Genomic DNA, 26,317 nt, shown 5'->3' with positions numbered 1-26,317 from the left:
GTGACTAGGGGTTATCTCAGCAAGCGGACCCCAACGGTACCAAGGAACTCTGACTTTGGGGACCCAGCACACCAGGTACAGTTTGAAATACAGTACTAGGACACCACATTATATATATATATATATATATATATATATATATATATTAATGTGACATCACCATATATATAATAGGGATGGGAGGAAGGCTCTATACACCTATATAAAATAAATTAAATAAAATAGAGGGATAGGGATATGGCAACCAGTACATATAAACAAATGATGAATAAGAGCTATATATATGGAATGGCATTAAGGCCTAGTTGGTGATCTAGAACTGTATACAGTGATGATATGTCCATTGTTAAAGAGAAAGTGTTTTTCCCATTTTAGTTGTAGAATAGAAGAGATAAAATCCGTCGTCCTCACCCTAGAATCTTATCTGAAAGATACGACAGATTTTATCTCTTCTATCCTACAACTAAAATGGGAAAACACTTTCTCTTTATAACTAGAGATGAGTGAAGTTACAGTGATTCGATTCGTCACGAACTTCTCGGCTCGGCGGTTGCTGACTTTATCCTGCATAAATGAGTTCAGCTTTCAGGTGGATACAGTCCTAGGAAAGAGTCTCCAGCCACCGGAGCACCTGAAAGCTGAACTCATTTATGCAGGATAAAGTCAGCAACCGCCGAGCCGAGAAATTTGTGACGAATTGAATCACTGTAACTTCGCTCATCTCTAAAATAAATCTTAACCATTAAATCCTACATGTCCTGCCATTCCCAGTGGTTTACCATTTACAGTGCACGTGCGGCCTACAATATATAGGCCGTCCATCACAGTGCTTAAGAGACCGTATCAATAAACACCGTAGTAATGTGATGCTCCAATACCAGTTACACAGTGTGTCACGCCATGTATCTACACATCATCATGACATTTTTACAGATTGTAAAATAACAGCCATCGAACAGATTGATAAAGATATTCCTCAGCGTTTTAATGTTCTCAGACAACGTGAGAACTTTTGGATACATAAATTACACACTTTACAGCCTCTGGGTTTAAATGAATTTAATGAGAGTAAACTGTGAATATTTATACCATATATATATATATATATATATACACACACACATATATATATATATATATATATATATATATACACACACATATATATATATATATATATATATATGCCTTTTTTCATATCTGCATTTTTTTATGTAAATTGGTTTTACATATATTGTCTATACATTTTATGCATTTTTATTACACCTTTGATCTATTTATACATTTATTCACCCTTTTAGATAAAACTGCCGAATTTTATAATTAATCCTTCCTCGTATTTATATTCCATATATATAGCTCTTATTCATCATTTATTTATATGTACTGGTTGCCATATCCCTATCCCTTTATTTAATTAAATGTATTTTTTACAAGTGTATAGAGCCTTCCTCCCATCCTAATATATGTGGTGATGTCACATTATTATATATATATATATATATATATATATATATATATATATATATATATATATATATATATATATATATATATATAGTTTATGCTCATCACTCTTGTACCCATCATTTTATTCCTCATTTCATGAATATATCCCGATCAATTATGCATATACTAAATCTATATGTCTATTTCCTATATATACTAACCTACATGTCTAAGTCTCTTCCCTATAGGCAATCGCTATCAGAATAACATTTTCCCCCACAAGCGCCATCTTGCTTACACAGATGAGCTGTTCGCTCGCTCAGCAGTGGATTGGACGCAAGGACTCTCCTCCCGGTGACGCATCCTTAGCAACCCTCACACCGCTCCTCCGCTCTATTTACAATCAGAGCCGCGGCACGCTGCATTTGTTTACATGCCGTGAAGCGCTCGGGAGTCGCGGAGAATATGCGCATCAAGCTTCTCTTCAATCTTCCCACCAAACGGAAAAGAAAAACTTTTATTCCTTGCAACATATTAAATAGACTTTCATAGCGAATTATAGTTGTATCTATTTATGTACAGCTAATATATTATATACCAATCTAGGATAATGTCTTTATCTGTCATTTTATACTTCTACTCTTGTGTTTGTCACCTTGACCTCTGACCCTGCCACCATTTTGATTTTCAATCAGTGCGTGTATAAAAAGCCCATTTGTTTGGTGTACTGTACCAATCTGAAGAAGGGGTTTGTACGCCCCGAAATGCGTTATTGCTGCTTTATTCCAATAAACTTGAACTTTAACTCCCTTCCATGACTTGGTTGTGACATTCCTCTGGATACCTGAGCGCCTGCATGAAGGTCACCTTTTCCTTGACCCATCCAATCATGGTAAGCTCACAGGTACTTCCAGTCAACCATACAGAGCTCCTTGAGGGGGAACACAACCTTATTACCATTGGTGTAAAGCGAGTTGGAAAAGCGCAGCAAGTGGCATGAAGCATAGACAGGAGTAGAACGGATTCTGTCTGGTTTAGACAACACATTTTCCAGTACAGAAAATTTATATGAACTTTTCTATGGACTAAGACCATCTTTTGGAGTAGAGCACTGGATTACATTAGAACATAAGGAGGTATAGGGAAGAGAAGTGTCTTGTACATGCTTAGCTTCACAAAATGTATACCACATAAAAATGGAACACACATATACACACAATGGGGGACATCAAGCAATGTTGGTGTAAGGTAGTATAGATTTTACCCGTTTGCTTGGTGTATTGTTTGCACAGTCGCTCAAAATTTACCAAAAAGGTGCAAAGGAATTGATAATTGGTTTAAAGGGGTACTCCGGTGCTTAAACATCTTATCCCCTATAAAGGATAGGGGATAATATGCCTGATCGTGGGAGTTCCGCCGCTGGGGACCCCCGGGATCATGCACGCGGCACCCCGTTTGTAATCAGTGCCCGGAGCGTGTTCCCTCCGGGACTGATTACCGGCGACTGCAGGGCCGGCGGCATGTGACATCACACCTCCACCCCCGTGTGACGTCACGCTCCACCCCTCAATGCAAGCCGACGGGAGGGGGCGTGATGGCTATCACGCCCCCTCCCGTAGGCTTGCATTGAGGGGCGGAGCGTGACGTCACACGGGGGGCGGAGGCATGACGTCACACGCCACCCGTCCTGCGGTCGACCATAATCAGACATGGAGCGAACACGCTCCGGGCACTGATTACAAATGGGGTGCCACGTGCATGATCCCAGGGGTCCCCAGCAGCGGGACCCCCGCGATCAGGCATCTTATCCCCTATCCTTTGGATAGGGGATAAGATCTTTAAGCACCGGAGTACCCCTTTAAGCTTTGTGCTCTGGCATCTGACACTTTGTATGTGTCCTATTAGGTGGTTTAGGTTTGCTCAAAAAAGTAGGCTTTGCGCAAAAAATAAATAAAAATAAAAAACTACAAATAAATACAGCCCCACTGCAAAAAGTGGGGTACGGTGCACCAAACAGTAGACAACTTTAAAAGATGTTCTACTGAAAATTGCGCAAAGAATGCAATTGCGCAAAATTTTCGGGACATTTAGAACACTAAAGTGGTGTAAAGCCAATGTAAATGTCCCCCAATGTGTGTATGTATGTTCCAACATAACTTCCAAACAGCTGCAGACATTTCGATAAAACTTGGTACATGTTACTTACAGCAGGGATGTAGAAAACCTATTGCCCAATGCCCGGGACATGTAGTTCTAGGTGCCGGGCAGGTGAATTGTTCATGCATTTAGCCCTGTATTGGGCAGGGCCGGACTGACTTCCCCCTTTATTTTTATGATGCCGGTTTGAGGTGCAGACTGATGGGAGGAGCGGACGCAGACTTGCATGAGACACAAGTCTGCACCTCACACCGGCGCTCAGGGTGTATGGAGTGGGCTCCTGACTCGAGCCTACTCCATACACAGTGGTGTATTCAGGGGGGGGGGGGGGGGGCAGCGGGGTGCATGGTAACTTACCAGCCGCACGTCATCTTCGGTGCTCCGACCACGGCTCCTCCGGTCTCAGGACCTACTGCTATACACTGTGTATGGCTGAAGGCTGTATGTCTGTGGGTGCCACTGCCTACCTAATGAGGAGGGGGGGGGGGACTATGCTGACAACTTTGAGAGACTTGAGAAGACCTCATTGCGAGGCTGAAACATCGCACTTTGCACCTTGATGGGTGAATAAAAAAGACACTTTAATTGCAAGCTTGGAGTGCCGCTTTAATTATCTGACATGTTATGGATGGTTTGGAGTCTGAACCTGAAGAGCAGAGCACCCATCTGTGACTTGAAGTAATTTCTGCAGTGCCACTTTCCATTTGCTACATTTGTTTATTGTGGGGGAACTATGCTGCATACTTAAAGGGGTACTCCACTGCCCCAGAGTTCGGAACATTTTGTTCTGAACTCTGGGAGCGGGCTGCGGGGGTTGTGACATCACAGCCACGTCCCTTGTGATGTCACACCACACCCCCTCAATGCAAGTCTATGGGAGGGGGCATGTCCACTGTGGAGTTGGCTGGAGGGATTACCTTTGCATTCATTGCTTCCCCCTTGGATCTGTATTTGATTGAGCCTGCCAACCAAATGAACACAGATCAGTGGAGTTCAATAGAACTGCATTGACCTGTATGAGGAATCTAATGATTCCTCCTAATAAAAAGTGTATATAAAAAAAACATTTAATAAAAAGTTTTAAAAAACACCAATTCAACCCTTCCATATTAAGTTCATATCACCCTCCTTTTCCCATTCTCCATATCAGAAATATGTAAACATAATAAAAATAAACATATTTGGTACTGGTGCGTGCATAATTGTCCAAACCATTAAAAAATAACATTATATATCCCATACGGTCAATGCTGTTAACGTAAGTAAAAATACCAAATCACTGAATTGCGTTTTTTATGTTTATAACATCATATCCCAGAAAAAAAGTAAGTACAAATTGTTCAAAAAGTCTGATCAATACCAAAATAGTACCGATACAAACATCAGATTAAGGCACACAAAATGAGCCCTCATACAAAGGTATATAAAAAATAAAGATGTTATAGGGGGTCAGGATTTTTTCTTGAAAAATTTTAAAAAATGTAAATTTGTAAAACATGACAGAAACTAAACAAATTTGGTATTGGCGTAATCAGGCTGACCTAAAGTATTATCCCCTTAAGGATGCAGGGCGTACCTGTACAGCCCGAGTTTGCTCCCTTTCTACAACGCGGGGCCACTGCGTGACTAATAGCGCACGCCACTGATCAAGTTGCCGCGCGCTATTAACCCTTCAAAGTTGATTGCCGCGTCTAAAGTGAAAGTAAAATAAGGACGGTTAGCTCAGTGGGTTGTCCGGGACCGCCGCAGCGAAATCGCGGCGTCCCGAACAGCTGGCAGATGCAAGGAGGGTCCACAACTGCCTCCTGCTTCGCCGATCGCCAAATGACTGCTCAGTGCCTGAGATCCAGGCATGAGCAGTCAAGCGGCAGAATCATTGATCAATGGTTTCCTATGAGAAACCATTGAACAATGTAAAAGATCAGTGTGTGTAGTGTTATAGGTCCCTATGGGAGCTATAACACTGCAAAAAAAAGGGGGGAAAAAGTGAAGGTCATTTAACCCCTTCCCTAATAAAAGTCCAAATTATAAAAATATATAAATTAATTAAACCGCACGGTCAATTGCGTACGCGCCAAAAAATTCCAAAGTCCAAAATACCGTCTTTTTGGTCACTTTTTATATCATGAAAAATGAATAAAAAGCGATCAAAAAGTCCTATCAATGCAAAAATGGTACCGCTAAAAGCTTCAGATCACGGCACAAAAATAATTCTGTACGCGGAAAAGTTATAGGGGTCAGAAGATGACAATTTTAAACGTATACATTTTCCTGCATGTAGTTATGATTTTTTTCCATAAGTACGACAAAATCAAACCTATATAAGTAGGGGATCATTTTAATCGTATGGACCTACAGAATAAAGATAAGGTGTCATTTTTACCGAAAAAGTTACTGCGTAGAAACGGAAGCCCCCAAAATTTACAAAATGGCGTTTAAAAAAAAAAAAAAAATTTTATCTCAATGATTTTGTTTTTTTCTGTTTCGCTGTAGATTTTTGGGTAAAATGACTTCTATCATTACAAAGTAGAATTGGTGGCAAAAAAAAAAGCCATCATATGGATATTTAGATGCTAAATTTTAAAAATTATGATTTTTTTTAAAGGTAAGGAGGAAAAAACGAAAGTGCAAAAATGGAAAAAAAAAAAAACGAGTCCTTAAGGGGTTAAAATAACATGTAAGTTTGACCACAAGGTGAATGGCGAAAAAAAAGAAACCCCCCAAATTGTAATTATTTTTTCAATTTCCCCTCACAATTTTTATTTTTATTTTTTTTTGTTTTGTTTCAGAGCACAAGTTATGGAAAAATGAAAAGGTGTCATTACAAAGTATACTTGGCCCCGCAAAAAACAAGCCTCACATGAGTCTGTAGATAGAAAAATAAGAGTTATGGCTATTATAGAACAAGAAGGGGAAAAAAAGAAAAAAGTGTAGAAACTAAAAAAAGACCTTATTTATGTACTATTTTGGTTGAAATGATTTTGTCTACCATGACAAGTAGATCGTGTTCCGTTTTAGTCCCTTAGACAAGTAGATTTTTTTTTTTAAATTTCCATACCCCTGTGACAGTATATATAAAATAAAGTAGAGTTAAATCAACTGTGAGGGTGGGGTTTTTGCCTGAAGTCCCATGCAAGTCTATAGGACTTCCGGTACATCTCCTGATCATGTTACTCTCTGGCTGCAGAGATTGTCCAGGACTTTTAAACATCCTGCCATTGGACCAACATGATGGTAACGTGAGGTGGTGGATACGCATTATTTGGCCCACACAGGAGATTGCGCACCAAGCAGTTGGACCCCACGCGATCTGAAACTTATCCCCTATCCTAAGGATACCCTGGAGTACTCCTTTAACCAGTGATTTGCAAAAAATTATATCCTGCTAGGGCTGGGAAAACACAGCTACATCCGATCCCCCTGATCTTTTGTCTTTTTTTTTTCTGCTTCCGAGATGAGAAATTGGTGCAGGATCTACACACTCAGCCAAACACTGAGGGGGGGGGGGCACCGCTGCGGCCAGTGATTGGCTGATCTGGAAGGTCCTGCTCCGTGCACTCATCTTAGAAGCAGGAAAAAGATAGCAGAACGTAGGCTGCAGGGGACCAGGGCTAGGTAAGAATTTTTTTTAATGTTTTTTCCCAGCCATAGCAGGAAATTAATTTTTGCAAAAGAACGAAGAGAACCCATTTAAAAAGTTTATGCATATTATGAAATGCGCCTTCTAAATACTTTTAGGACGGGTGGGAATTAGAGATGAGCGAACTTACAGTAAATTCGATTCGTCATGAACTTCTCGGCTCGGCAGTTGATGACTTATCCTGCATAAATTAGTTCAGCTTTCAGGTGCTCCGGTGGGCTGGAAAAGGTGGATACATTCCTAGGAAAGAGTCTCCAGCCCACCGGAGCACCTGAAAGCTGAACTCATTTATGCAGGATAAGTCATCAACTGCCGAGCCGAGAAGTTCGTGACGAATCGACTTTAATGTAAGTTCGCTCATCTCTAGTGGGAATAGAAGTCTCTTACCCAGAAACAGTGCCACACTTGTCTACAGCAATTATTCCCAACCAGGGTGCCTCCAGCTGTTGCAAAACTACAACTTCCAGCATGCCAGGACAGCCAAAGGCTGTCCTGGCATGCTGGTAGTTGTAGTTTTGCAACAGCTGGAGGCACCCTGGTTGGGAAACACTGGTCTTCAGGCTGTGTCTAGTATTGCAATTCAGTCTTAAAGAGGTTACCCAGGAAAAAAAACTTTTCATATTATATATATATATATATATACACACACACACACACACATATATATACATACATACATAGATATCAACTGGCTCCAGAAAGTTAAACAGATTTGTAAATTACTTCTATTAAAAAAATCTTAATCCTTTCAGTACTTATGAGCTGCTGAAGTTGAGTTGTTCTTTTCTGTGCTTTCTGATGACACCTTTCTCAGGAACTGTCCAGAGTAGAAGCAAATCCCCATAGTAAACCTCTTCAACTCTGTGCAGTTCCCGAGACAAGCAGAGGTGTCAGCAGAGAGCACTGTTGCCAGGCAGAAAAGAACAACTTAACTTAAGCAGCTGATAAAAATTCTTAATCCTTCCAATAATTATCAGCAGCTGAAGTTAAGTTGTTCTTTTCTGTCTGGCAACAGCGCTCTCTGCTGACACCTCTGCTTGTCTCGGGAACTGCACAGAATAGAACCGGTTTACTATGGGGATTTGCTTCTACTCTGGACAGTTCCCGAGACAGGTGTCATCAAAAAGCACAGAAAAGAACAACTCAACTTCAGCAGCTGATAAGTACTGACACGATTAAGATTTTTTTAATAGAAGTCATTTACAAATCTGTTTAACTTTCTGGAGCCAGTTAATATTAAAAAAATAAAAATTTAAAAAATACATATTTTTCCTGGAATACCCCTTTAATCATTTGAATTAGGTTTGTCTGCAGAACCAGAGGCAATTCATGGACAAGAGTGGCTAGAAAATAAAAACAATCCTAGAACTAGAGCTGCACTTCTGGTTAATTCCAGTAGGAGTCTCCCTTCACTGGTCCACAGCCATGCACACAGAACACCGGATAAGATGTGAAGGCTACGCCCTGAGCTGTTCAGTCTCTTCAGAGCCGCAGATGACAGCAGCAGAAAATCATCTCCCCATATCCAAGGTTAATGCAAAAATACACACGAATATCTCAAGATGCAGAGATAAAAACTCACGAGGTGGGAAGAGGAATCCATAGGACATCTGTTTATCTGCCTTGTAAGCTGAACAGCTCTGACTGTTGCCTGGAGAAATGCGTGGGTCGAGTCTTACACAGTTTGATAAATATTCCGGGATGCCAGATACTTCAGCCTGTGTTCGGAGGAAAATTCACAAATGTAATAAGTGTTGTGTACAGAGGGGTGTAAAATGTATAACTGGGGCCCCATGTGCCATTTATGAAACTGGTGTCTTTCTTCGTCGTTCGGACGACCTTCTAGTCTGCACCCCCTATTGCTATGCCCCTGTGTGTGAACTATAGGTCCATTGGGGGGGGAAGCACTTTTCCCTTAGTAGAGCTGGGGGCCTGGGCTTAAATCCCACCAAGGACAACGTCTGCAGGGAGTTTGTACAGAGGCGTAGCTTGTAGCTTCTGGGCCCCAATGCAAAATCTGCAACAGGGCCCCATATGCCAATTAAAATACTTGTTCTCTTATGGGGCAGATGTGCTGTGGGCCCCCTTATGCACTAGAGCCCTACCTCTATAGCTACGCCCCTGAGTTTGTATGTTCTCCCAGTGCTTGTGTGGGTTTCCTCCGGCTACTCCAGTTTCCTCCCACACTCCAAAAACATACTGATAGGTGAATTAAGATTGTGAGCCCCAATGGGGACAGAGACTGATTTAAAGGGATATTCCCGTGGAAAACTTTTTTTTTTTTTTTTTTTTTAAATCAACTGGTGCCAGAAAGTTAAAACAGATTTGTAAATTACTTCTATAAAAAAATAAAAAAAAGGAATCCTTCCAGTACTTTTTAGGGGCTGTATACTACAGAGGAAATGCTTTTCTTTTTGGATTTCTCTTCTGTCACGACCACGCTGCTCTCTGCTGACCTCTGTTGTCCATTTTAGGAACTGTCCAGAGCAGCATATGTTTGCTATGGGGATTTTCTCCTGCTCTGGACAGTTCCTAAAATGGACAGCAGAGGTCAGCAGAGAGCAGCGTGGTGGTGACACAAGAGAAATCCAAAAAGAAAAGCATTTCCTCTGTAGTATACAGCCCCTAAAAAGTACTGGAAGGATTATGTTTTTTTTATAGAAGTAATTTACAAATCTGTTTAACTTTCTGGCATCAGTTGGTTTAAAAAATAAATAAATAAATAAAACGTTTTCCACGGGAGTACCCCTTTAAGTGTACAGCACTGCGGAATCTGTGTAAGGCTGCATTCACACCTCGTTTTCACTGTACGGGTGCCGGATCCAGCTGAGGGAGGGGAAAACCAGGCTTTCCCGTACCCCAGCCGGACCTGCACTGAAATCCATTTACTTTAATGAGCCGACCGGAGTCAAACGGTGACTCTGGTCGGCTCATTTTTGACCCGTATGCGGTTTCTGACCGGACGTAAAACCGTAGTATACTACAGTTTTAGATCTGGTCACAAAACCGAATACAGGTCAAAAATGAGCCGACCGGAGTCACCGTTTGACTCTGGTCGGCTCATTAAAGTAAATGGATTTCAGCGCAGGTCCGGCTGAGGTATGGGAGCGCCCGTCTTCCCCTCCCCCAGCCGAATCCGGCACCCGTACAGTGAAAACAAGGTGTGAATGCAGCCTAAGCTATATAAATAAAGAATTATTATTTATCAAATACAAGACTGCAGTTCACTTATACATAGACAATCAGCCCTAGTATCAAAAAGTTGTCTCCCCATGTGAAGGGACCCTTAAACATGAACGTTTGAACAACTAGGCCACAGTTTCCCAAACAGTGTGCCTCCAGCTGTTGCAAAACCAACTTGCAGGTGCAGTTTCGCAACAGCTGGTGGTACACTAGTTGGGAAACCCTGCAGTAGGCTGAAGAGTATGTGTGATAAAATAAGACACTGACCTGTTTTGACAAGGTGTACGACGTCCAGAGTGGCATCTGCAATGACTCACTGTAGCCACTTACAAAGTCGCTGTGGTAGAGGACGCTGTACTTGGTTTTAAACAGCACTGCCGGCCGCCCGTACAAGAGGTTTTTGTCTGAAAGCAGAGAATATATGCAGAATATGGAGCAACAAATGGAAGCAAACATACAACAGAGCACACACAAACTGCAACAAAGGGAATATAAACATACAAAGGGTGGGAATGGAAACACAAGCTTCATATAGGATATACACAGAGACCCAGCTACACCCGGATGTGGTCACCCGTAGGGTTGTCCAGGTCTGTGTCTTGTATTGCATTCATTGATGTGCAATTCCAGACGAAGTCCAATTGACAACAGTGGCGCTGTTTCCAGTTTAAAAATACAGATCTCTTTTCTCTAATCACAGACAAACCCTTGAGGAGTCTCAAATGTTTTTTTTTTTTTATGTAAGATATTGCTGGGTAAGAAGACACTGACTGCAAGGATACAACAAGTGTGCGCAGTGTATTCAATATTTAAGATGGAGTCTCACAACGGCACTAAAGAATGAGGCCGGTAAAAATTGGGCTCCACTCCAGGCACACATCTTAAAGGGGTACTCCGCTGCTCAGCGTTTGGAACAAACTGTTCCGAACGCTGGAGTCGGGAACTCGTGACGTCATAGCCCCGCCCCCTCTTGACGTCATGCACCGCCCCCCCCCCCCCAATGCAAATCTACGGGAGGGGGCGTGACGGCTGTCACGCCCCCTCCCATAGACTTGCATTGAGGGGACGTGACATTATGAGGGGGCAGGGCTATGACATCACCAGCTCCCGGCGCCAGCTCCAGTGTTTGGAACAGTTTGGGCCAAATGCTGAGCAGCGGAGTACCCCTTTAAGGGTGCAGCAATCCACAAGTGGAGATTCTATATGACGAAGCAGTGCCGTGCGGTCCTAGCGCCAAACTACCATTTAGCATTTCGGAGGTAGCACCGTGCAGCACTGTGCCGTCACCATTGATGGCTATACAGTGCTCACGGAAACTGTTTTTCAGCGGAGTACCCCTTTAACATTGATGGAAACGAACGGTTTCTAACAAAACAATCACCGACCGATGGTGGACTCTACAGTCTGTAATGGATTTGGCCATGTTGGAAATTTACAGCCAATGGTCGAGCAAAATGTTTCCTATAGAGAAAGAATGTTCCCGAAACAATGCCAGAAAGATTATGCATTCTTTGTCCCTACTCATCCATCACATAGGGCCAAGTATGAACTATAATGGCCGATATGGACTTAGGTGTGATGATTGTTCATTCAATGGTAGGTTCATCATTTAAAAAGATCCCGTGAAAAAATATTTTTTTTTTATAAATCAACTGGTGCCAGAAAGAAACAGATTTGTAAATTATCCAGACTTAAAGAAAAGGTAGACGGCACTCACCAGGAATACTTCTTTATTTCTCTTGGACGATCAAATTGGATCAAATTGAATCAGGGGTGCGGTGTCAAGCAGGTATCATGGCAGAGACGCTGGAGACCCAGCGTGGAGGTAACAGCTGTGTCGTACTTCTTCAGATCACTGGTCTGAAGAAGTACGGAAGTACGACACAGCTGTTACCTCCACGCTGGGTCTCCAGCGTCTCTGCCATGATACCTGCTTGACACCGCACCCCTGATTCAATTTGATCCAATTTGATCATCCAAAAGAAATAAAGAAGTTTAAGCAACATTCCTGGTGAGTACCGTCTACTTTTATTTTTTATTTTTTTTAAAGTGGTATTCCGGCGCTTAGACATCTTATCTCTGGTCGCGGGGGTCCCGCCGCTGGGGACCCCCGTGATCTTGCACGCCGCACCCCATTAAAATCAGTCCCCGGAGCGTGTTCGCTCCGGGTCTGATTACTGTCGATCACAGGGCCGGAGCATTGTGACGTCACGGCCCCGCCCCGTGTGATGTCACTCTTCGCCCCCTCAATGCAAGCCTATGGGAGGTGGCGTGAAAGACAGTAATCAGACCTAGAGTGAACACGCTCCGGGGACTGATTTTAACGGGGTGCGGCGTGCAAGATCACGGGGGTCCCCAGCGGCGGGACCCCCGCGATCAGGCATCTTATCCCCTATCTTTTGGATACGGGATAAGATGTCTAAGCGCCGGAGAACCCCTTTAAGTCTGGAATTGTGCATTTCTGGACATTGCACCCGTATAGAACTTGTGCTTCATTCATCTCACCTGTTGTCCACCTGGTCCCGTCATTGCAGCAGTGCCGGTAGCTATATCTTTCTACTGCTATAAGATTTGTAAATTATTTCTCTTAAAAAATCTTAATCGTTCCAGTACTTAGTAGCGGCTGTATATTACAGAGGAAATGCTTTTCTTTTTGGATTTCTCTTCTGTCACGACCACAGTGCTCTCTGCTGACCTCTGCTGTCCATTTTAGGAACTGTCCAGAGCAGGAAAAAAAAATCCCCATAGCAAATATATGCTGCTCTGGACAGTTCCTAAAATGGACAGCAGAGGTCAGCAGAGAGCACGGTGGTCGTGACAGAAGAGAAATCCAAAAAGAAAAGCATTTCCTCTGTAGTATACAGCCCTTAAAAAGTACTGGAAGGATTAAGATTTTTTTTTTTTTTATAGAAGTAACTTACAAATCTTGTATAGTAACAAGGATTGTCAGCTCACCCGATACTCCGCATGGCATGAAAGCCTCCAGCTCATGCAGAAGCCAGCGGTATAATAAACTTCCCCTTTATTCGTATTCCCCATAAAACTTCGACATTGGCGTTTCAAAGTACAAACGATAAAACCTCCTGGATAAGCAACATGACGCGTTTCAGGTCATGTGACCCTTCATCAGATGCATCTGATGAAGAGTCACATGACCTGAAACGCGTCATGTAACTTACAAATCTGTTTAACTTTCTGACACCAGTTGATTAATAAAAGTTTTCCATGGGAGTACCCCTTTAACCTTGTGTATGTGTATGGCCAACTTTAGAGGTTAGATGGGCTACATCTAAGATCGGTGGGATTTGGTCAGATCCCCTTCTTCCTTTATGGGCCTCCTATCACTGTCTTGATGAGTCAATGTAGCTCAGAGATTGCGGCTGGTATTGCACAATGGAGTATGAAGGGTGAAGGGAATATATGTAGGCTTGATGATAAAGGATATTGATGGTTTGTTATCGTGATGTAAAAACAATTTGTCCTTTTAAAAAGTGGAAGGAAGCCAAAAATAGAAAGGAGTTTGGAAATACTATTAGTGGAGAACATAGATCAGTGGTCTCCAAAGTGTGTACCTCCAGCTGTTGCAAAACTACAACTCCCTGCATGCCCGGACAGCCAACGGCTGTCTGGGCATGCAGGAAGTTGTAGTTTTGCAACAGCTGGAGGTCCACACTTTGCAGACCACTGACATAGATGTTAGCATTAGTAAGTGGATTTTCTTTAAAGGGGTACTCCACTGGAAAACATTTTCTTTTAAATCAATTGGTGCCAGAAATTTAAACAAACAGATTTGTAAATTACTTCTATTTAAAAATCTTAATTCTTCCAGTACTTATCAGCTGCTGTATACTACAGAGGAAGTGCTTTTCTTTTCGAATTTCCTTTCTGCCTGACCACAAGTGCTCTCTGCTGACACCTCTATCCATGTCAGCAACTGTCCAGAACAGGATAGGTTTGCTATGGGGGATTTGCTACTACTCTGGACAGTTCCTAAAATGGAAGCAGAGAGCACTGTGGTCAGACAGAAAAAGAAATAAAAAAAAAAAAGAAAAGAACTTCCTCTGGAACATACAGCAGCTGATCGGTACTGGAAGTAATTTACAAATCTGTTTAACTTTCTGGCACCAGTTGATTTAAAAAAGAAAAAAAGTTTTCCAGTGGAGTACCCCTTTAAAAACATAAAAACATCTCACTGATGGTCCTGGGAAGGAAAGAAGTAAAGGTTTAGGCTTATTATAATAGACATTGTAGTCAACCACAACAATCACACACACACCAACTAGTATACAAGTATAGTAGCGGTTAGGTTAAAGGGGTACTCCGGTGAAAAACTTTATTTTTTTTTTTATCAACTGATGCCGGAAAGTTAAACAGATTTGTAAATTACTTCTATTAAAAAAAATCTTAATCCTTCCTGTACTTATTAGCTGCTGAATACTACAGTGGAAATTATTTTCCGTTTGAAACACAGAGCTCTCTGCTGACACCTCTGTCCGTTTTAGGAACTGTCCAGAACAGCATGTGTTTGCTATGGGGATTTCCTTTTAATCTGGACAGTTCCTAAAATGGACAGAGATGTCAGCAGAGAGCACTGTGCTCATAAAGTCAGCAGACAGCTCTGTGTTTCAAACGGAAAATAATTTCCACTGTGGTATTCAGCAGCTAATAAGTACAGGAAGGATTAAGATTTTTTGATAGAAGTCATTTACAAATCTGTTTAACTTTCTGGCACCAGTTGATTTATAAAAAAAAAAAAAAAAAAAAGTTTTTCACCGGAGTACCCCTTTAAAGGAGATTTTATAATGTTATGGTTTGCAGTCACTCCTATGTAATGGTCCAATGCCAAGATAACCAAAATGACTCCGTACTGAAGACATTGTATCACAAATCACATCCACATGTAATGACCTCATCCGTGAACAGATGTAACATGTGATGCAACGCTTAGTATTGTAATGAATGCACTGAAACGCATACATCCTACTCAGAGCTCAAGTCCTGCAGGAACACGTGGGAACTGAGTTCCTGCACTTTTTCAACAGCAGGAACACTGTTCCCATTAGCCGTACCAGCCCTTGAGTGGAAATCTTGGGTGAGTTTCCACACTTTTTATTTTTTTTCCAGGACTTGACCCCCTGGTCCTACTCAAAACATAGCTACAGCTTGACTTACAAAATCAGGGTTGTGTATTACATTTAGAAATGGGGCCATAGCTGAAATATAGGCAGAGTATACAACTACAGTGGGGCCGTACTGATAACCTACCAAATCAAGTGCTGGCATTGCTGCTATAGATTTTGGCATTGTCCGGGGATTAGCAATTTTACAGGTAGTAAGGGAAAGAAGGGGACGGTCCTATATTGCTCAGGGGTGTGAACAAAGGGAGGAGGGTCATCTTTATATTCCTGTTGGGTTCTTGCCTGCCTTAGTAACTTTAAAGGGGTATTCCAGCAAGAAACTTATATACATATATATATATATATATATATATATATATATATATATATATCAATTTGCTCCAGAAAGTTAAACAGATTTGTAAATTACTCCTATTAAAAAAAATCTTAATCCTTCCAATAAATATCAGCTGCTGAAGTGGAGTTGTTCTTTTCTGTCTGGCAACAGTGCTCTCTGCTGACATCTCTGTCTGTCTCGGGAACTGCACAGAGTAGAAGAGGTTTGCTACGGGGATCTGCACAGAGTAGAAGAGGTTTGCTATGGGGATCTGCTTCTACTCTGGACAGTTCCAGAGACAGGTGTCATCAGAGAGCACTTAGACAGAAGAGAACAAAGGATTAAGATTTTTTAATAGAAGTAATTTACTAAATCTGTTTAATTTTCTGGAGCCAATTGAGATATATTATATATATATATATATATATATATATATATATATATATATATATATACAGAAAAAGTTTTTACTGGAATACCTCTTTAATGGGCACTGCCAGATTGAAAAACTGTGTGTGTTGCACAACTTGGCAAAACATTAAAGGAGAACTCCAGAACATGAAAATTGTCCCCCATACAGCCGGCAGTAAAAAAATAAAGATGTACATACCTTCCTCCGCTCCCCCGGGGCCTCCGGTAACCGACTCCGGTCTCTGCCGCAATCCACTTCCTGGTTGCCGGTGGTTGGAGAGTCATACTGCACTCAGCAAATCACCAGCCGCAGAGAAGTCATAGGCTGACGTTTTCGGCCCCGGCCGCAGGTGTCGGTGTAGTGAAGAATTTTGTGTCCTGAAGCGTTTTCACACTGCCGCTCAGACTATCGCCGGCCAAGTCGGGACTTCACTGTGGCCGGTGATTGGCTGAGCGCAGTATTATTCATCCGACCACCGGCAACCAGGAAGTGGATCGCGGCGGAGACCGGAGCCGGTTACCGGAGGCACTGGGGGAGCGGAGGAAGGTATGTACATCTTTATTTTTTTTTACTGCCGGCAGTATGGGCGACAATTTTTCTATTCCGGAGTTCTCCTTTAACCTTTTTTAATATACTAAATAAACATCTACTTTTTATAGAAATCCTGGCTAAAAAAAAATAAATCCAAAATAAATAAATAAATAAAAGTCCACTAGGGGTCCCCATACCATCCAGAACATATTCCTTTCTTGCTGCAGCATAATCTTTGTCCCAGCTGAAGCACAGGCTGGGACAAAATCCAGAAGTGAGGGCTGAACTAGTGCTCACTCCTGTCCTGTCTATCAGAATCCTGTCTGAAAACAGAGATGAGGGGGTTACAGAGTAGCCTGCAGTGATTGGATGAAGAGACCCCAGCACAGCACAGCACAGCAGAGGAAGTATATGCATGGCGAGAAACGGCAGGCTCGGTGCTTGCCTCGGACACGCCCCTTCCTAAGCAGTGGATGTAAGAATGAGTGAGCAGCAGAACAGAGGGATTTGTGAGCCAAATACAGAAGCTAGACACATAAAACATGTAAAGCATCTGCATGACCCGATGAGGTATACGTATAGAAGCATTATTTTTTTTTCTGTGATATGACAGGTAGATTTTAACTGAAGTGGATATTAATAAACAGTTTGACGCAAGGAACCGCAATGCCAAGGTTAGGGTTAAAAATAAGTAGGGCAATTTTATCCCGTAACCCAAACGTTACAGCACTGAACAGAAGGCATGTTAGTTTTTATCTGGCATTTAAGAGCTGGATAGCCATTAAAGGTTTAGTTTCAAAGGCTCACCAGCTCTGCTCGTCAATGACACTTCTGTGGGCACCTCTTGCTGGTTTTCCAAGGAAGAAGTACTTAAGGCTGCTTCTTCTGAGCTGCTAAATAACCTCTCAAGTGCAGCCCCTTCAAGTCAAGATTGAAGAAAGAGAAATGACAAAGTGACAAGTCATATACTGCAGCAGTCTGTCACTCCCACCATCAGGCACAGGTAAGACACAGTAGGACAGGGGGTTTCCCATGTAGAATCGGAAAAAAAAAATGTTACACAAGAACACACAAAAAGAGACGGAACAAAGACCATGTACCGAAGGGACAGATAAGTCAACATCAATAATGAAGGAACAAACCTGTATTCCTTGGTGGCACCTCCTTAATTTCATTGCTAAGTTCATCTACAGCAACATCTGTCAATACAAATAGATACAAAAATAAAAGAAAAAATTTAAGGAACGGATATAGAATAAAAAAAAAAAAAAAAAGAGTTGTGTTCAATGAGGAGATGTTATGACCCAGTGGACATCTGGACTCCTAGCTTGGAAAAATTTTAGGCTGCGAGCTCTAGAGCAGTGTTTCCCAACCAGTGTGCCTCCAGCTGTTGCAAAACTACAACTCCCAGCATGCCCGGACAGCCAAAGGCTGTCCGGGCATGCTGGGAGTTGTAGTTTTTGCAACAGCTGGAGGCACCCTGGTTGGGAAACACTGCTCTAGAGTAAACCAGACGAAGTCATTGAGTAGATTGATCATTGTAACAGAAATGGAACCCGATACGCGTGGATGAGGTCAGCTGGTATTACGGGTGGGAGACATTTCTGGTACAACAATATTATTAGTTGTGATTATTAATGTTACATGTTGTTTCGATGTTTTACTTGAATTATAATGTAATAATTTAGGCAGAAAAAAAGCCTAAATACTGATTAATCCCCAGTTTGTTTAATCAAATAAAGTATTTATTCATGGTGACTGCAAACCATAACCATTTTAGAATGTGACTTAAAAAGGTTATCCAGGAAAAAAGTTTTTTATATATATATATAGATCATATATATATAGATATAGATATAGATATAGATATAGATATAGATATAGATATAGATATAGATATAGATATAGATATAGATATAGATATAGATATAGATATAGATATAGATATAGATATAGATATAGATATAGATATAGATATAGATATAGATATAGATATAGATATAGATATAGATATAGATATATATCAACTGGCTCCAGAAAGTTAAACAGATTTGTAAATTACTTCTATTAAAAAATCTTAATCCTTTCAGTACTTATGAGCTTCTGAAGTGGAGTTGTTCTTTTCTGTCTAAGTGCTCTCTGATGACACCTGTCTCGGGAACCGCCCAGTTTAGAAGAGGTTTGCTATGGGGATTTTCTTCTAAACTGGACGGTTCCCGACACACGTGTCATCAGAGAACACTTAGACAGAAAAGAACAACTCAACTTCAAAAGCTCATAAGTACTAAAAGGATTAAGATTTTTTAATAGAAGTCATTTACAAATCAGTTTAACTTTCTGGAGCCAGTTGATAATGTGAGAGTATTATAAAATTGGTGCCATTTGTGATTCTGCTGTACTTTACACTGCAGCCTTGCTTGCTTAGATTGGGTGAGGTGAGTAAGGCCAGACTGCACAATTTACTGGACTGTTGCACTCACATCCACTAAGTTGGAAGCAAGACCAGTTCGGTGTCAACCAAGGGTGTTACCACTATTGAAAAGGGGTACCCCGGTGCCAAAAAGTTAAACAGATTTGTAAATTACTTCTATTTAAAAATCTTAATCCTTCCAGTACTTATTAGCTGCTGAATACTACAGAAGAAATTATTTTCTTTTTGGAACACAGAGCTCTCTGCTGACATCATGACACACAGTGCTCTCTGTTGACATCTCTGTCCATTTTAGGAACTGTCCAGAGCAGCATATGTTTGCTATGGGGATTTTCTCCTACTCTGGACAGTTCTTAAAATGGACAGAGATGTCAGCAGAGAGCTCTGTGTTCCAGAAAGAAAATAATTTCTTCTGTAGTATTCAGCAGCTAATAAGTACTGGAAGGATTAAGATTTTTTAATAGAAGTAATTTCTGGCAACAGTTGATTTAAAAAAAAAAAAAAAAAAAAAAAGTTTTCCACCGGAGTACTCCTTTAAAAGGGGTACTCCGGTGGAAAACTTTTTTTTTCAAATCATCTGGTGCCAAAAAGTTAAACAGTTAAGAAAAGTTAAAATTACTTCTATTTCAAAATCTTAATCCTTCCAGTACTTATCAGCTGAAAAATTAAAGAAGAAAATAACTTCCTCTGTAGTATACAGCAGCTGATAAGTACTGGAAGGATTAAGATTTGTAAATACAAGTAATTTACAAATTTGTATAACTTTCCGGCACCAGTTGATTTAAAAAAAAAAAAAAAAAAAAAAATGATAAAGATAGTTTCCCACCAGAGTACCCCTTTAAGCTTTCTCTATAATACATATACTTTTCTATTCTTTGGGTAGTGAAACGCTGGTGTAACAATGAAGTTTGGATGGTGAAGGTTACAAAACCCTAAATGAATTACATTTCCCGACATATATCATTGTCTTTAGACTGTTTTTGTATCTACAAAAGGTGCACAAAAGGCCTTTTTTTGCGCCTTTTGGTTTACACATTTTAGTTGCAATCCACTGATTTTGGCATTACACCTGATATGGACGGGTTTTATGGACTGCGCCTTTTTGTCAAAAGGCGTAAAAAAGGCACAAAGCCACTGAAAAGTCTCTGAAACTACACCAGCCCAGACTTCGCTTAGCTTTTTGGTGTATGCGAAGAGAGAAATTTCAGAAAATGTGACCTGCACAAAATGTATCTAATGATCTGTGACCATTTCATAAATTTGGTTCTCCTACACCAGTGGTCTCCAACCTGCAGACCTCCAGATGTTGCAAAACTACAGCTCCCATCATGCCCGGACAGCCGTTGGCTGTCCGGGCATGCTGGGAGTTGTAGTTTTGCCACATCTAGAGGTCCGCAGGTTGGAGACCACTGTCCTACACATTACCAGCACACACAAAAAAAAAAAAAAAAAGTGTAGAAAAATGCTTCAGTTACACCTACAATGATAAATGCTTCACCTACACCTACAATGATAAATGCTTCACCTACACCTACAATGATAAATGTTACACCTACAATGATAAATGCTTCACCTACACCTACAATGATAAATGCTTCACCTACAATGATAAATGCTTCACCTACACCTACAATGATAAATGCTTCACCTACAATGATAAATGCTTCACTTACACCTACAATGATAAATGCTTCACCTACACCTACAATGATAAATGCTTCACCTACACCTACAATGATAAATGCTTCACCTACACCTACAATGATAAATGCTTCACCTACACCTACAATGATAAATGCTTCACCTACACCTACAATGATAAATGCTTCACCTACACCTACAATGATAAATGCTTCACCTACACCTACAATGATAAATGCTTCACCTACACCTACAATGATAAATGCTTCACCTACACCTACAATGATAAATGCTTCACCTACACCTACAATGATAAATGCTTCCCCTACACCTACAATGATAAATGCTTCACATACAACTACAATGATAAATGCTTCACCTACACCTACAATGATAAATGCTTCACCTACACCTACAATGATAAATGCTTCACTTACACCTACAATGATAAATGCCGTCAATTGAGTATACGTTCTAGCACCAAGTTACACCATACACAATTAAATCGAAAATGTTTAGTCAAGAGCAGCCATTAATCTTATTATATCTTAGTATTTTATCAGTCAACAGAAGGCAGATATACCTATAATATACCCATAATCCATATCTTCCAGCAAGGTAAAATTGGCTATGGAGGGAAAGGAAAGAGGATCTTAGTGTAGTCTTAGTCATCAATGACTACTTTCATAATAGTCAGTACTGTTCAGAGAGGACACAGTCAATTTTTTTTTTTTTTTGAGTAATCTTAAAATTACCATAGCATGGAAAGTTGGGAAAAAACTCAAAGAGTTCTACTGAGAGGCCAATAAGGAAACAAAAACAAAAGCAAAATAAATAAAAAAAAAAGTCCAAAATCTTTACATAGCTCAAGAAGGACAAAATGTATCCAACCTTCTTTACCCCGGAATATCTAGCGGTTGATGTCCCATTGCGGTTTTCTTGGTTGATAAACTTTATCAACATGTTTTATCTGAACAGATGGTTCTACTCTTCACAGTCATAGCATAAAATAATACATTGGCAGACAATGCTGGCAAGTTCAAAATTTTTGCCTGGCCATATATTAATGCATAAAAAAAAATAAAAAAATTAAACGTTGAACTCTCAATATAAAAAATAAAATAATAAAATAAAATAAAATGATTGGTTGGTTGGTCGTGGTAGGGACATATACACCATAGAGGCAGACCATGTTGCTGCTATAGGATCCATGAAGAGAAGAGCCTCAAGTTTGGTTGCTTCTATTCTCTTCGCCAATGGATGCTGCAGACCTGTGCGTGGCTGCATTTTCCAGAGGGACTGCATTATTTGCATGTAGAATTGGTCAAGGTCAAGGAAAAATGTGTAGAGGAGGAAACAATGCCAGACCCTTATACTTTTTGTGACCATAATAGGGGAACCCATTTTGATCTTTGCTATGAAGTATTACTGATCATGAGCATCAACAGTATATTCATGGTATTAGCTGCTCTATTTAGCAGAGATCAGACTGGATACAATAACGAACGATTACATGGAGGAGGACATTTTAACAGTGATGGCACCTAATTCTTACCATCAGTTCCTTTAACATATAGCCGTTTATTCAACTCCTCGGCCTTATTCTTTACATGAAAGAGAAATCAGAGAACAATTTTTAAAAAGTTATCCTTTTTAGCAAAAAAAAAAAAAAAAAAAAAACACACAACAAACTGTTCTAAATAACGAAGGTCTGTACACATCTAGTTCTGCAAAAATTGTTCTACCGTAGAATGAAGGAAAACATGTCTCCTGTAAGTGGGGAGTGCCTCTTTGAATACTTTCCTAGGGTGAATTGTCCTTAAACCTTTACCTGGCTGTCTCTCTTTCACAGTAGTCTCAAAACTGTGGGCCTCCAGATGTTGAAAAACTACCAGCATGGCAGCAGTTGTATGTTTTGCTACAGCTGATGGTCCACAGTTTGGAGACCACTGCTCTATAGGCATATCTAGCTACATATTTAAAAAAAAAAAATTCTTAAAAATAAAAATCTATACATATTTTAATGTGCTTCTTTATCCTAACTGGCTTTATGCTAGATGTTGGAACTTAAATATATAGCGGACTCCAAAAAGAGCGTGGCAGCGTGCTTTATCGCAATGCTCCTCTGTACCGAGCTGGTACACCATGCCAGTAGTGTAGCATGCCACCACTCTGTCTGGCAGCCACTACATCTGTACACGTGTGGTGTATGTACCAAAGTGATTAATATTAATTGCAGTGCAGACAACTCAGGATGTTCTGTACACTACAGAAAGTAACAAAACAGATTCATGTTCTGCACAGGAGAAATGACTAAACAGAATTTCCCCCTTTCATATTCTCAAGTCACTTCTAGCGCGGCAGCTATTGGCTGAAGCTGCATCTCACAGACTTCCTTTTCTCCCTCTTTCCCTGACATCACTTCCTACTCCTCAGCTATTGGCTGAAGCTGCATCTCACAGACTTCCTTTTCTCCCTCTTTCCCTGACATCACTTCCTACTCCTCAGCTATTGGCTGAAGCTGCATCTCACAGACTTCCTGTTCTACCTGCTTCCTTCTCTGTCACCACTTACTGTTCTGCAGCTATTGGCTAAAAGCTGCATCTTACAGGCATCCTGTTCTGCCTGTCTCCTCCTCTGACATCACTTCCTGTTCTGCAGCTTTTGCCTGAAGCTGCATCTCACAGGCTTTCTTATTCTGCCTGCCTCCTTCTCTGACATCACTTCCTGTTCTGCCCGTCTCTTCCTCTGACATCACTTCCTGTTCTGCAGCTTTTGCCTGAAGCTGCATCTCACAGGCTTTCTTATTCTGCCTGCCCCCTTCCCTGACATTACTTTCTACTCTGCATCTATTGGCTGAAGCTGCATCTCATAGACTTCCAGACAGCTGTCCATTCAGCTAAGAAGCAGAGAGCCCCATGTACTACAGTAAAAGTATTCATTTAGTGTCATCTACCTTATCATCACAAGAGCAGCCCAGCTCTTCATTTACAGTGGATGGGGAAAGTACTATTGGGATTGGTTTGGAGACTTCTTCTGGCAGTGGTGGTTTGTGAGATGGTGCTCGTAAGAGGTGATTTAAGCTTCCATGAGTCCCATTGTTTGGGGCAGGTTTTAGTCCCAGGAGATCTGAGGGTAAAAAAAAGTAATTTATAACTGTATGCAAGGCAATATAGGCAATATAAGCTAAAAATATTACAGATAGGATTTAATAACCTTTACAGAAACATGCTCAAAGCTGTTGGTACTTACCTCTCCCCTCTTGTCAGCTCATAAAAACATGTGACCGGGGATAACAGTGCCAACCACTGTGAAGCTACCGTAAAACACATTCATATCGGCATAGCCTTTCAAATCCCCGATCCAAACCCTTACCACCTCCTTCACCTTAAAACATTCCTCAAATCTGCTCATTCCTCCACTAAACTATTGGTACATGGACCCGAAACCAGGCACAAACGCAGTACGGTCACTTACCACACATGACATTGTACAGTTCAATGTTTTCAAATGGAGGCACTTTGTTTTTGTATTTAAATGAAGGACCGTGTCCCACAAAGACCGTCTGGAGAAGGAAAAGAAGAGATATGTAAATAAAAAAACAACTATTGCTCAAACTTCATAGTAAACTCTTAAAGACTAGTCATGAATCACACCCGTTATTTGCCAAAAATATTTAAAAAAATTCCAGATTAGACAAGCAATAATTCTATCCTCCTATCCACTACCCAAATATACTGTTCTACTATTACAAGACCTTGCAAAATGTTAGGTCATTTTACAATTTTACGTTCCAGGTTATCAGATGATACATTTGAAGAGTTTAGCAGTCCCTATATATGTCCCTTCTGTACCTGCATGCTGCTGATCTTGTTGTCATAGCCGTGGTCTCCTTGGAAGCTGCATTTGCCGGCCTTTTTGTATACATCCATTTGTTTCCTATATAGAAAAAACACACAGTTTTACAGGGACCAGACCATATACTTTGGTCCCTTTATGCCGTCCCACCAACCCTATAGTGGGGATAAGGATGAATTTGTCACATTAGTGCCTCTACACAGTAGAGCGGAGAAGAATTAGATAACATACCTCTGTGCTGCAATGACTCCACAGGAAAGGGAAAGGCCATAAAGGAGTATTCCCATGGATCACCGCTGCTCCATTCACTCTTTATGGGATCTGCTGACGATACAGTGTTCTCCCATAGAGAATAAATGGAGTAGTGGTGGTGCACACACCCGACCACACTCCGTTCTAAGAGGAAACTTTGTTCTCCATTCTAGATGAGACTTTGTACCTGGAGATCACAGCAGTCAGACGCCCAGCGATTAGACATTTATCCCCCATCCTCAGGATAGGAAATAACAACTAGTATTCATGGGCAAACTCCTTTAGGTCTGGGAGATTTTTGCCTCACAGCTTACACTTTTTTTTTTATTTAAGGAGTAGTCCAGTGCTGAAAGAAAACGTATCCCCTATTCTAAGAATAGGGGATAGGTTTCAGATCACGGGGGGTCTGACTGCTGGGACCCCCTGCGATCTCCTGTACGGGTCCCCGGCACGCTGGCCAGATAAGCAGGTGTCGACCACTGCATGAAGCGGCAGCCAACACGCCCCCTCAATACATCTCTATGGCAGAGCTGGAGATTGCCAAAGGCAGCGCTTCGGCTCTGCCATAGAGTTGTATTGAGGGGGCGTGTCAGCCGCCGCTTCATGCAGTGGTCAACACACCCCCTTCCCGCGGGCTGCCGGGGCCCCGTACAGGAGATCACGGGGGGCCCCAGCGGTCAGACCCCCTGTGATCTGAAACTTATCCCCTATCCTTAGGTTAAGGGAAAAATTTTTTGCAGCACTGGATATCTCCTTTAATAATAATAATAATAATAATAATAATTATAATTATTATTATTATTATTATTATTATTTTTATTTATTTATTTCCTGACTATATAAACCAATTTGAATTTAATAAAAACTTATATATGTATATATATATATATATATATATATATATATATATATATATATATATTTTTTTTTTTTTTTTTTTTTAAGTGAATACTAACTTTGCAACATGCCATGTCCGGTCCACCAGTAGATGAATGTCCTCTATCCTTCTGTTATTGGCATAGTGCAGCCTCTTTGGCAGATGTTGTTTCAGGTAGGGCTTAAAGTGCTGATCTTTGCTTTTACACTGAAAATAAAAAGAACAAAAACATTTTATGGAAAGAACACATTGACCACTGAATTGTCCTGTAGAGGATGGTCATGCGGCTTTTTAAATTCATAGCAAATATACAAAATCACAGCTACAAACACCAAGCAATGTTTCCCCGCTGAACATTCTGGCTTCATAAAACATTCCTCAGACACATGCAAGAAAAATATATTTATGGCAGATATTTTTCCTAGTCAAGTA

General features: G+C 40.9%; 1 protein-coding gene across 8 annotated transcripts in view; it reads right to left on the bottom strand.

Moving 5' to 3' along the window:
• Positions 1-26,317, bottom strand: part of ENPP2 (ectonucleotide pyrophosphatase/phosphodiesterase 2) — a 130,575-nt gene that overhangs the window by 16,984 nt on the left and 87,274 nt on the right. For 3 of the 8 annotated variants that reach the window (XM_056522673.1, XM_056522672.1, XM_056522671.1), the window contains exons 15-24: positions 25,965-26,092; positions 24,753-24,837; positions 24,376-24,463; positions 23,855-24,027; positions 22,454-22,502; positions 21,482-21,526; positions 17,969-18,025; positions 17,634-17,744; positions 10,697-10,833; positions 8,829-8,964 (exon numbers count right to left, since the gene is read on the bottom strand). In XM_056522673.1, the coding sequence (XP_056378648.1) occupies positions 8,829-8,964; positions 10,697-10,833; positions 17,634-17,744; positions 17,969-18,025; positions 21,482-21,526; positions 22,454-22,502; positions 23,855-24,027; positions 24,376-24,463; positions 24,753-24,837; positions 25,965-26,092 (1,009 nt within the window). The remainder of the gene's footprint in view (positions 1-8,828; positions 8,965-10,696; positions 10,834-17,633; positions 17,745-17,968; positions 18,026-21,481; positions 21,527-22,453; positions 22,503-23,854; positions 24,028-24,375; positions 24,464-24,752; positions 24,838-25,964; positions 26,093-26,317) is intronic. The other 5 variants (XM_056522679.1, XM_056522674.1, XM_056522678.1 and 2 more) reach the window with 3 other exon arrangements.

Source organism: Hyla sarda, chromosome 5 (genome assembly GCF_029499605.1).
Source record: "Hyla sarda isolate aHylSar1 chromosome 5, aHylSar1.hap1, whole genome shotgun sequence".
Taxonomy (NCBI): domain Eukaryota; kingdom Metazoa; phylum Chordata; class Amphibia; order Anura; family Hylidae; genus Hyla; species Hyla sarda.
Note: the sequence above shows the minus strand (reverse complement) of the source record. Positions and strands in the feature narration are given on the sequence as shown.